At 37.7% G+C, this 12,984-nt stretch overlaps 1 protein-coding gene across 1 annotated transcript in view; it reads right to left on the bottom strand.

Annotated features, from left to right (window-relative positions):
- LOC106085477 (IDLSRF-like peptide) overlaps positions 1-12,984 on the bottom strand; it is a 308,975-nt gene that overhangs the window by 4,813 nt on the left and 291,178 nt on the right. The window contains exon 4 of the mRNA XM_013249743.2: positions 9,739-9,937. Within this exon, the coding sequence (XP_013105197.1) occupies positions 9,739-9,937 (199 nt within the window). The remainder of the gene's footprint in view (positions 1-9,738; positions 9,938-12,984) is intronic.

Raw genomic sequence — 12,984 nt, forward strand, 5'->3', positions numbered from 1 at the left:
TTCTACCAAGACTCAAACCGATAACAGCTGGAACGCAAATGGAAACTGACTTGATGCAGTGATGCATTGACAGTGGAGCTATAAGCCGTATGTTGCCTTTCTGTAACGTTTAAGAGTCCGGAGCTGAAGATAAAGGTTCTTTAGAAATACGAACAAATGGTTCGAAAATAAGAATGCGATTTTCTGTCCCGAGTTGAATGAAAATTTCAGAATTATGAAAAACGTATGTACTGCGAAAATCTTTAAGAATGGTGTGATAATTACATATGAAGGTCTGTTACTATTGAGAGGCACTGGGAATACCAATTTTTTTACTTTTAATGAGCAAGTGAGAAAGTTTTTATCATCAAGAACTTCGAAAGGCACAAAAGGTTTGGCCATCTCAATCATCAGATATTGAAAAAGTAACGGCCGTATTCACTTAACTTAATGAAGCCTTAAAATAGGGTTATTTGACAATTCGATATAGGAAATCTATCAAATAAACCTATTTCAAATCTTTATTGATGAATACCGCTGTAATACTTTGAGAATATGGTAAGTAATATTCAAATGGAATCTCAACGTAATAGCAAACACGGTTCGTGCATGGTTGGAAAAATTCAAGCAGCTTCATTTCGCTTCGAGAGAAATCAAATAAATTGCTGGAATTGATTCGTTCAGGCTTTTGTGGTCATTTGAAGTTGGGTCATTGGGTGGATCGAAGTATTTCCTTTTATTTATTGATGATAAATTTCATCGCATATTAACAAATTCCATGAAAAACAAGTCGGAAGGTACTCTAGAAATAGATGCCCCTCAAAATGTTTGGACAATAAGACTGCTATGCAAATTTTGCCCATGAACATTCCACTAAGGAACAGGCGCAAATTTTTCACATATCAATGAGTGCACTCCGATTCAAGTTTAAGCTCAATGATTAGGGGCATCCTTTTTATAGCCGAGTCTGAACGGCGTGCCGCACTGCGACACCTCTTTGGAGAGAAGTTTTACATGGCATAGTACCTCACAAATGTTGGCAGCATTAGGAGGGGAAAACCACCGCTAAAAATGTTTTCTGATGGTCTCGCCAGGATTCAGACCCAGGCGTTCAGCGTCATAGGCGGACATGCTAACCTCTGCGCTACGGTGGCCTCCGCTATGGAAGTATGATCAGGCCGAAAACCAAAGGTCAGCCATTTGAGAGCGTTTGGTTATAAAGTAATTGTGCTGAACAAAAAGACAAATAGTAAATTTTTGGGAAAGACATACGAATGGTCATGGTTGGATATTCACTACTAAAGTCTATACGATCATCAGCCTAAGAACGATGCAGAACGGAGGCATATAGTTTTTGATGAAGATACCTTATTAAAAAAAACTTTGAAAGAAATATCCAAAAGTTGTATATTTAGGTGCTAATGGAAAGTCAAGAAAGAAGTGATTGAAATCCATCGAGAAATCAATGATAATTATTCAAGTTCAGACCAATTTTTTTCATGAGGAATATTGAATCCACATCTTCGGATGAGCAGGAGGCCACGGAAACTTACTTACTTAAACAGGCTATGATAGAACATTTTTCTCATTAGCCGAACGTTGAATAGCGTTTCAAGCTCCTCGATCGGACACCATTTTTCGAGCAGTCTTCTACCACTTGATCTTTTTGTTGGGATCTTGGTCTTGCGTGTACCACCGTAGTCGTCTTCAAATGATTTATTTTCTGGGGGTTCTTCTGACATGACCTGGCCAGCACAACCATTGTATTTTTATGCGTTTAACTATGCTATCCTCGTCATACAGCTTTTGATTCGAACGACACCTATATTCTCTATTAACGCAAACTGGTTCCGAGTATAGAATTTAGAACAGGACGAGGTATACTAAAGTTTATAAGAAATGCTGAACGTAGTCGTCTCCGAAAGGTTAATAATTTATTGAATAATGTGATGGAGGATAGTAATCCAAAGTCATGCAAAGAAGCATTATTAAGTAAATTAAGCAATGAGAGGAGAAAAGCAATGGAAGCTGAGATGTTATCACATCATTAAAATAACGCATGGACAATGCAATAAATTCTACCAAGACTCAAACCGATAACTGCGAATGGATTAATGCGATAAAGAGAAATAAGAATGGACAGGTGGAGCGCTACATGGTAAGGCTGGTTGCAAAGAATTGTAGCCAGAAATACCGCATTGACCACAAGGAAACATTTTAGCCTTTGGTAAAATAATCAACTAATTGAAAGTTAACCTCCGCGGAAAATTTTTTCTGGGCCCAGGCGTTCAGCGTCAAAGGCGGACATTCTAGTCTCTGAGGTACGGTGGCCTCCGTAATGTAATACAAAATTTAACTCTTAAATACTCTTCCTATAAGAGACATTACTTCGTTTGAAAATGTGTCTTTTTTGAACTGTGCATTGGGTTTTACATTAATCTTCCTATTTTTCGTAAATATTCATTTTCCCAGAAATTAGTTATACCATCTATTGGGTTGCCCAAAAAGTAATTGCGGATTTTTCATATAGTCGGCGTTGACAATTTTTTTCACAGCTTGTGACTCTGTAATTGCATTCTTTCTTCTGTCAGTTATCAGCTGTTACTTTTAGCTTGCTTTAGAAAAAAAGTGTAAAAAAAGTATATTTAATTAAAGTTCATTCTAAGTCTTATTAAAAATGCATTTACTTTCTTTTAAAAAATCCGCAATTACTTTTTGGGCAACCCAATATATTGACATTAAACACCATGACAGCTTGAAGTTTTTCCACTTGCTCTAAACTTTAAAATAATGACTTACTATCATTAGTCAATGAAGAAGATACTCACAGTCATTATAAAATTAATGACAATATTCTGAGTATTTTAATGGAAATTGTAAGAGGCTTAATTAGCATAAATCTGATTATCAATATGCAAATGTGAGTTTACTCTATGAAATATACTCATACACTCAAAGAAAGATAAAACTAGAAAAATTGGGGATTTTTTAAAGAAAATAGAATTAAACTCTCTGTATAACCATCACCATGGATTTATAATTTATTCAAATTTCGTCAAAGTTTTCCCGAAACAGGAAGCTTATTTCGGAGGATCAGTCTTTATACGGGTACAACCAAAATATATCAAAAGATCCGCCTATGTGGCAGTTATATCTAAATAAGCTCCAAACATAATTACAGTAGTTAATTTTACTCACTTTTCCAAATATCTGCAAAATCGAGGAACTAAAGACGTCACAATCGGAAAAATGTGGGTCGCCTATACACTAGAGACCCTAAATCTCGAGATCGGTCTGCATGGCAGCAAAGTGAGCTACCTGTATGCGGACATAACACCCAATGACAACGGTGACACAAAAAATGGGGTGCCGCAACCCGTAGGAAGTCTTAAGAGAGTGCACTACTTTTCAATTGAATTTTCTTAAATTTTTGTTATTTTAAAACTAGAAACAGCCATAAAGCCCAATGGGCGTTCTACATATATCCAAATATTGTAAAACATTGCCTCTTCATGAATTGAAGCTGCGTGCTAAGAAAATACGAACTGTACCAAATTTTTAGAGTATATACACTGAAATCTTTGTTTCGATATGCTACAAACGGAATGACAAAATTAGTATACTCTACATCCTATGGGGTAAAGAAATAGAAAACATGTAAAAGCCCATTAAGTTTAAAAGTGCCGAATCTTATATACATCACTCCGTGGTGTCCCCTCTAGGGATTTGCCATTATGAACTAGATTGTATGTCCTAGTCTTGCGAAATCGTCTTGTTTACAAATCCCAGGGATATCTCTGTGTCTTGTACGGCCATTCCGTTGAAGGCGCTTTTTGAATTCAGAAATACGTTGTCCAGGAAAGGCTGCCCGCCTATCCGAGAAGATATTTATGCCAACCTTGACTACAAAATGCGTATTCCGGGCAAACATAAAAAATAGCAAACAATTTTTTCAGCAGACTTCTGTACTAAGAACGACAGATTTTTTTACTGATTTAGCTGACCGAAATGTTTGCTAACACAGCAGGCCTATGTTTGCTGAAACATCAGTTATGTCTGCTTTCCCATTTTCAGCAGACAAAAACTGCTGTTTTAACAAACATTTTTGCTGTTTTGAATAACAAATTTTGTTGAGTGCACCGTGTTATCGGGCTTTTGGGAATTATGTGTGCTTAATGGGAATAAAGGCTATTTCCTTTCTCAAGGGGAAGAGCATTAAAACAACCTTTTCCCTTGGAGGGCACCGTGGCTCGAAGGTTAGGAGAAAAGGGTAACCATTTTCAAGAAAAATTGTACTAAAACTTCCCTTTCCAAGAGAAAGAGTACGAAAAGCAACCTTTCATAAGGAAAATAGTATAAAAACTTCCCTCTCTCAAGAAAAAGAGTATCAAAACTAACCTTTCCCCAAGAAAAAAGTACTCAAAATAAACTTTCCTAAAAGAAGAATTACAAAAATTAACATTCTTCAAGCAATTTAGTACCCAAACCAAACTTTCTCAGGAAAAAATAGTTCTAAAACTAACCTTTCTTTAGAGAAAGCGCACTAAAACTTACCATTCCAAAAAAAAAACTTACCATTCTCCATTCCCTAAGGGAAAGAGTACCACTCCTACGATTTACCAAATGAAGGAGTCATAAAAATACCCAGTCCAAAGGCAAAGAATACCAAACCTGCCCCTTCCAAAGAGTACCAAACCTGCCCCTTCCTGTCCCCTCCTAAGACAAAGAGTGTTAGAACTATACTTTCTCAAGAAAAAGTGTACTAAAACTACTCTTTTTCAAAGAAAACAGTACCAAAACTAGGCTTTCTCAAGAAATACAGTACTAACACAACACTTCCCCACGGAAAATAGTACTAGAAGTAACACTTCTCAAAGGAAAGAGTATTAAAACTATTTTTCTCAAGGTAAAAGTTACTTAGAGTACCTTTCTCAAGGGAAAGAGTACTAAAATTACCATATCCCAGGAGTAAGAGACTAAAAGTAACCTTTCCCAAGGAAGGGGATACTAAAACTATTATTTTCCAAGGAGAAGAGTGCAGAACCTACTCTTTTCCAAGGAAAAGTTTACATAACCTTCTTTTTACAAAAAAAAAGAAAAAAAAATTCTAAAACTACCCTTTCCCAAATGAAAAAGTACAAAAATACCCTTTTCCATATGAAAAGCAACTAAAACTACACCTTCCCAAGGAAAAGAGTACTATAACAACATCTTCCCAAGGGAAAGAGTACTATAACAACACCTTCCCAGAGAGAGAGAGAGAATACTAAAACTACCCTCCTAAGCAAAAGAGTACTAAAACTTTCCTTACCCAATGGAAAGAGTACTACAAGAACCCCTTCCCAAAAGAAAGAGTACTATAATCACCACTTCCCAAGGGAAATAGTACTATAACTACCCCTTCCCAATGGAAAGAGTACTATAACTACCCCTCCCCAGGGGAGAGAATACTAAAACTACCCTCCCAAGAAAAAGAGTACTAAAAATATCCTTTCCCAATGGAAAGAGTACTATAAGAAACCCTTCCGAAGGGAAAGAGTACTATAGCAACTACTTCGCAAGGGAAATAGTACTATAACTACCCCTTCCCAATGGAAAGAGTACTAAAACTACCCTTTCCCAATAGATAGAGTACTAAAACTACACTTTCCCAATGGATAGAGTACTAAAACTATCCATTCCCAAGGGAAGGAGTACTAAAACTACCCTTTCCCAAAAGAAAGAGTACTAAAACTACCCTTTTCCAAGGTAAAGAGTACTAAAATTACCCTTTCTTTAGGCAATGAGTACTAAAACTACCTTTCCCAAGAAAAAGAGTACTAAAACTACCCTTTCCCAAGGAAGCAGTACTAAAACTAAATTTTCCCGGGCGAAAGAGTACTAAAACTACGCTTTCCCTGGCAAAAGTGTACTAAAACTACTTTTTCCCAAGAGGAAGAATACTAAAACTACCCTTTCCTAAGAAAAGGAGCATTAAAACTACCCTTTCCCAAAGGAGAGACTACCTAATCTACCCTTTTTCAAGAGAATGTGTACTTTCCCAAGTGAAAGCGTACAAAAACGTAGAGTAGTAAGACTACCCTTTTCCAAGGGAAAGAGTAGTAAGACTACAATTTTCCAAGGGAAAGAGTAGTAAGGCTACAATTTTCCAAGGGAAAAGAAGTAAGACTACCCTTTTCCAAGGGAAAGAGTACTAAAACTATTCATCATCAAGGGAAAGAGTACTAAAACTACCCTTTCCCAATAGGAAGAGTACTAAAACTACCCTTTCCAAAAAGAAGAGAACTAAAACTACCCTTTTCTAAGGTAAAGAGTAATAAAACTACCCTTTCCCAAGGAAGGAGTACTAAAACTAAATTTTTCCGGGCGAAAGAGTACTAAAACTACCCTTTCCTAGGCATAAGTGTATTAAAACTACTTTTTCCCAAGGGGAAGAGGTCTAAAACTACTTTTTCCCAAGGGGAAGAGTACTAAAACTACCCTTTCCTAAGAAAAAGACTACTAAAACTACCCTTTCCCACGTAAAAAACCACTAGAACTACCCTTTCTCAGGGGAGAGACTACTTAATTTTCCCTTTTCCAAGAGAAAGTGTACTTTTCCAAGTGAAAGCGTACAAAAACGTAGAGTGGTGAGACTACCCTTTTCGAAGGGAAAGAGTAGTAAGACTACAATTTTCCAAAGGAAAAAGAAGTAAGACTACCCTTTTCCAAGGGAAAGAGTACTAAAGCTATCCATTCCCAAGGGAAAGAGTACTAAAACTAGACTTTCCCAACAAAAAGAGTACTAAAATTACCCTTTCCCAAGGTAAAGAGTACAAAAATGACACTTTCTTTAGGCAATGAGTACTAAAACTACCTTTCCCAAGAAAAAGAGTACTAAAACAACCCTTTCCCAAGGAAGGAGTACTACAACTAAATTTTCCCGGGCGAAAGAGTACTAAAACTACCCATTCCCAGGCAAAAGTGTACTAAAACTCCTTTTCCCAAGGGGAAGAGTACTAAAACTACCCTTTCCCTCGTAAAACACCACTAAAACTACCCTCTCCCAAGGGAGAGACTACTTAATCTACCCTTTTCCAAGAGAAAGTGTACTTTCCCATGTGAAAGCGTACAAAAACGTAGAGTAGTAAGACTACCCTTTTCCAAGGGAAAGAGTAGTAAGACTACTCTTTTACAAGGGAAAGAGTACTAAAACTATCCATTCCCAAGGGAAGGAGTACTAAAACTACTCTTTCCCAAAAGAAAGAGTACTAAAACTACCCTTTTCCAAGAAAAAGAGTAATACAACTACCCTTTCCCAAGGAAGGAGTACTAAAACTAAATTTTCCCGGGTAAAAGAGTACTAAAACTACCCTTTCTCAGGCAAAATTATACTAAAACTACTTTTTCCCAAGGGGAAGAGTATTAAAACTACCCTTTCCTAAGAAAGAGAGCACTAAAACTACCCTTTCCTAAGGGAGAGTCTACTTAATCTATCCTTTTCCAAGAGAATGTGTACTTTCCCAATTGAAAGCGTACAAAAACGAAGATTAGTAAGACTACCCTTTTCCAAGGGAAAGAGTACTAAAACTACCCTTTTGTAAGAGAAAAAGTATTTCAAATAACCATTTCCCAATGGAAAAAGTACCAAACCTACCCTTTGCTAAAAAAGGGTCCTAAGCCTACCCATTCCCAAGCAAATGAATGAATTCCCAAGGGAGAAAGGATCAAAATTATCATTTCTATGGGAAAGAGTACTGAATTGATGCTATGACTAACTTTATCCAAGGTTGAGGGTATTTCTGAGGAAAGAATACTAAAACATCGCTTTTTCCAATGGACGAGTTATAACTTTGGTCTTTTCTATAGGATTGAATACTAAAACTACCTTTTGTCAAGGGAAATAGTACTAAAAGAACACTTACACTACCCTTTGCTAATGGAAAGAGTACTAAAATTTCTATGTCTTATAGGAAAGGGAACTAGAATTACCCCTTCCTAAGGGAAAGAGTACTAAAACTACCCTTTCCCAAGGGGAAGAGTATGCAAATAGTTCTAAAACTGCCCTTTTTAAGGTAAGGAGTACTGAAATAAATGAAAACTATCCGTTTCTAAGGCAAAGAGCATTAAAAGAATGCAACTACTATTCTTTTCCTAGGGGACGAGTAATAAATCTACCGTTTCACAAAGCCAAGAAAACTAAAGCTAAAGGGGAAAGAATTTTGTGACACACTTGGACCCCGGTTTGCTGTACCTCGGCACCCCAAGGGGAATTTGGCTTCACATTTTTTTGCGGTAAAACTCAAGGCCAACATGGTCATTTAGTATGAAACCTCTTGTTTTAAAGTCTGTGTACCTGACTTTGTAGGGGATTTTTAATTTCAATCGGCTCTTTCAGGTATAGTGGCACAGTATTTTCTATCAGACAGTGTTTAATCCACACTGCTTGGGGTATGTGGGGTTAGGATACCACAGTGTCACAGTCACAAGGATATTATCAGTGGTACAGCCACACTGATCCGATGCTTTAAGATGATACATCTAAACTCGGTGCTTTAGAAGATGTCGTTTACAGTGTGGATGTGTGGAACGGGCAGGCCATTCTTTGGATCCGTTTGAGTATTCTTTAGTAGTAGAATATTTAAAGTGCAGTTCATCACCCCATATAACAGGCGAAAACTCCCAAAGTGGTCTAGGCGTTAAGCCATCACACAGTACCCGTCTCAAAGTCAGTACCCGTCTCAAAGTCTTCTCCTCTGCTTCTGGTCGAGTCCGCGTTAAGGAGTCTTTCCGATTGCAGCAAACTGCCAGACTTTTGTGATGAGAATGAAGTTCGTCAGAACATTTTTCGCCAATAACTGCAATTTCTTATCTGTGTCTAATCCCATCACTACCATTTGGTGGTTGAAGGAATGACTTGCTTTCCTTTGGTCTTTAGCATGGTTTTGTGAATTCCTTCTCATGAATATGGGAAGACTTGTAAATATTCAACATTGATGCGGTTTTTACATTCACACAATTCTTTCAGTGTACGCTGCCAACTTTAATGTGGGAACCAACACATACGAATATTTAATTAATTGCAGCCACACTACCGAAACGCTCATTAATTGGTCCAAGCCACAAAACCAAATATTGCCAGAAAATCCTCTTGAAATGGGAAAATCAACATTTGGCACTTGGAATTAAAAAGGATCCGAAAACCAAGCAAAAGCAGCAGCAAATTTCTCAAATTACAAAATATTCTTTCCCCAAGGGTACTAAATTCGCTCAAAATCTTTCACTTTCTCGAATTTCCTTCTCCAAATATCCCTCCTAATCGTTAGTCCTATAACAATATTATGTTAAATTAGTATGTAACAGGATTGGGGCATTGGGGTATCCCCAACGATTTGAAAAAGAAATATCATTTTGTTATCCTTGCCAGAAAAGGGACCCCATATTTAAGAAGATATTCGCACTTCTGTATAAATGTCCCCACTGCCAGCGGTTTGTAGTAAAATGAAAAAGAAGAAAGAAATTAATCCATACTTAATGCAAGCATGTTTCTTGTCCAACCTAACAAGAAACAGGGAAAGAATAGCTACTGGACCTTTTGTGTCACATTATGATTTATGCCGGGTTTTTGTGTTGCCTCATTTTCTCAGGGGCCTTGTTTGTTTTTAATTTGATTTAGTGCGAGCACAATACATATGAAAGATTTGGCCATTTTCTCTTTTCTTTGCCATTCGAAAGGGCGTTTGCAGTATTCGTCTTGGTTAAAGTTGTTCTACGTCTTACCTCATTAAATGAAGAGCTGCTCCAAAATCTTCAATGGTCTGCGATTCACTTAAAGCAATTGCCACTTTTTCCACACCACCCAGAGGAGAGAGTGCATCACGTGCCTTACTGCCGAATAGCTTTTCCAAATAGTTCGGTCCATGCGATGCCAAAAGACTTTGCAGGAATGAGGCGGTCTCTTCTACCGGTGGTCGTTTAGCTAAAAAGAAAACAAATATGTTGGGGAATTTGAATAGAGGGATTAAAATAAACGATTATGGGAAATTTATGTGCCAACTTTTCTTAGTGATTTATTTATAAATATTTTACTTGGAAAACACCATTTAGACAAAATCTTTTTTTCTTGGAAATTGATTCAAAGGCATGTAGATAGCTCAAACAGTTTAAAGTAAATACTTGTTAAGTTTGGCCCTGTCGAACTTTGAAAACCCACCATTAATCATCCCAGTTTATTATAACTTCACAAACAAATCCTTTTTATATCCAAACTAGCTGACCCGGGCACGCTCCGCTGCGCTTTCTTTTTCTTTATATGGAACAAAAGTTTATTTTCGAGAATTAAAGATTTTTTAGTGAAATACCATGCTAATTTGACTAACAGTTTAACAATATAAGTGCCTTTATCTGAATCCCATATGATCTTTATTGGTCTACGAATTGAAGTTTGGATGTAAGGTGTACTCCATTCTTAAAATACTTCATTTCAGCCCGATATTCTCATGATGTCTGATTTAGTGGTGTTTTCGGGGGAGAGTTGGTCCCCCAGATACTTGGCACTGATAAAATATCAGCATCGTGCTCTTCTCACAAATACCATTTATTTAAACCCCATATTGCCATTGGCTTAAAAGAAGTTTACAGGATGAGGCGTCCCCCAAACACATGGCCCCAAAATAGGTTATCAAATTCGTTTTCTAATCTCAAATACCTTTCATTTGAGCCACATATTGGCATGGTCGAAAATTTTTTCCCCTTTGGAGGTGTTTTGGGAAAGGGGTGATGCCCTAAATACATGGTCCTACATTTGGATATCAAATTCGTATTCTACTCCCAAATACTTTTATTTGAGCCCCATATTGCGATGGTCACAAAAAAATTTCTGTGTGTGGGGTATTTTAGGAAAGGGGTAGACCTCCAGAAAATTGGTATCAATTCTTGCTCTAACCCCCAATACCTTTCATTTAAGCTCCACATTGACATGGTCGGTAAATATGCCCGATTTAGGAGTGTTTTTCTTTAAGACCCAAATTGTCTTGGTGAGCAAATACGTCCTATTTGGGGGTTTTAATGGTGGTGGGACGTCCGCTAGACAGTTGGCTCCTAATGTTGATATCAGATACGTGGTCTACTCCCACATAACTCATATTGCCATAGTCGGCAAACATGATCGGTTTGGGGGGTGTTTTGTGGGATGGGCAGCCACTCAGTGAGATGGCCTTGAAAATATATATAGGATTCGGTTTATATTATAAAAACCCTCTTATTTGAGCCTTATATTGCAATAGGCAGAAAATACTTACTATTTGGGTGGTGTTGTGGGGGTGGGGTGGCCCCATAGACACTTTTCCCGAATATTGATATCAAATTCGTGCTTTACTCCCAAAGACCTTTCATTTGAGCCCCATATTGCTATGGTCGTAAATTTGTCCCCTTTGGGTGATGTTTTTGGTGAGAGCGGCCCCCCAAACACTTGGTCCCATATTTGGATTTCAGATTCTAATTCTAAGTCCAGTTTGTGGGGTGTTTTGGGAAAGGGGTGGACCCCCAGAAACGTGGTCCCACATTTGGATGTAAGATTCGTATTCTATTCGCAAATACCTTTTATTTGAGTCCCATATTGCCATGGTCGGTAAATATATCCGATTTAGGGGTGTTTTGGGGGGTTGGGGTGGTCATCCTAGAACTTTGTCCGACAATTGGATATCAGATACGTTTTCTCATCCTAAATACTTTTCATTTGAGTCCCATATTGTCGTGATTGTTCTAAATATATGTTTGGTGGGTTTTAGGGTGGGGCAGCCCCCCTAGGTACCCCATCCGAAATTTGGATACCAAATTTTTATTTTTAGGGTGCTATATAAGAGCACACAAAATTTCGCTTAAATCGCACCACCATCTCCGAGATCTGGCGTTTTTGAAAATTAGGGTAAGGGGGAGGGTCCGGCCCCCCTTCAGATATCAAAAAAATGTAGTATCCTATTTTCACCATGGGGTCATTGTGCAGCATCTGTGAAAATTTCAAGAAAATCAGTTCAGTCGTTTTTGAGTCTATAAGGAACACACAAACATACAAACAAACAAACAAACACACAAACAAGATGTGGGTCGGTGCGGATCATATTTGATTCCGGTCTCGAGAACTCTTATACAAATAACAGTATCAGCGAAATCGGGCAATAAATCAGCTTTTATGGAATTAAGACCCTTAATAGGAAGATCGGCCTATATGGCAGCTACATCTTAATGTAGTCCGGTCTAAACCATATTTAGGTCGGATGATGGCAGGCTCCAAACAACTTACTGATTCAAATTTCAGCGAAATCGAATAGCAAATGCGGCTGTTAAGAGCTTAAGACCCTAAATCGGTCAATCGTTCTATACGGCTGCAATATCTTAATATAGTCCGATCTAGACCATACTTGAGTCGGATGTCGGGAGTCTTTTGGGTCGATTATGGATGACAACCAAATGCAGCCTGCGTTGTGCGTGTGCAAAAAAAACGAGTATAAAGGCATTAAGTTCGGCCGGGCCGAACTTTAGATACCTTTCGTCAAAATCCAGTGAAAATTATGCACCCAAATTCGACACGGATACTAGGTGGGCTAATAAATATAAGTCACTGTTGAATTTTGTATTTCAACAAAAACGGGTCGAATAGCGAAACTACTTACTATTTCAAAATTCAGCGAAATCGGATAAAAAATAAAGCTTTTATTCGCTTCAGACCCTTTATCGGGATATCAGTCTGTATGGCATAGTCCTATAGTCCGAACCATATTTGAGACGGATGTCAGGAGAACTAAGACAAACCACTATTTCAAATTTCAGCGAAATGGGGTAATAAATAGAGCTTTATGGGCTTCAGACCCTTTATCCGATGATCGGTTTATATTGCAGCTATATCTAAATATAGTTCTATCTGTCCCACATTTGGGTCCTATGTTAGGAGGCGTAAAACTACTCAATGTTTCAAATTTCATCGAAATCGGTTAATAACTAAAGCTATATCGCAGCTATACATGAATA

Source organism: Stomoxys calcitrans, chromosome 2 (genome assembly GCF_963082655.1).
Source record: "Stomoxys calcitrans chromosome 2, idStoCalc2.1, whole genome shotgun sequence".
Classification (NCBI taxonomy): Eukaryota; Metazoa; Arthropoda; class Insecta; order Diptera; family Muscidae; genus Stomoxys; species Stomoxys calcitrans.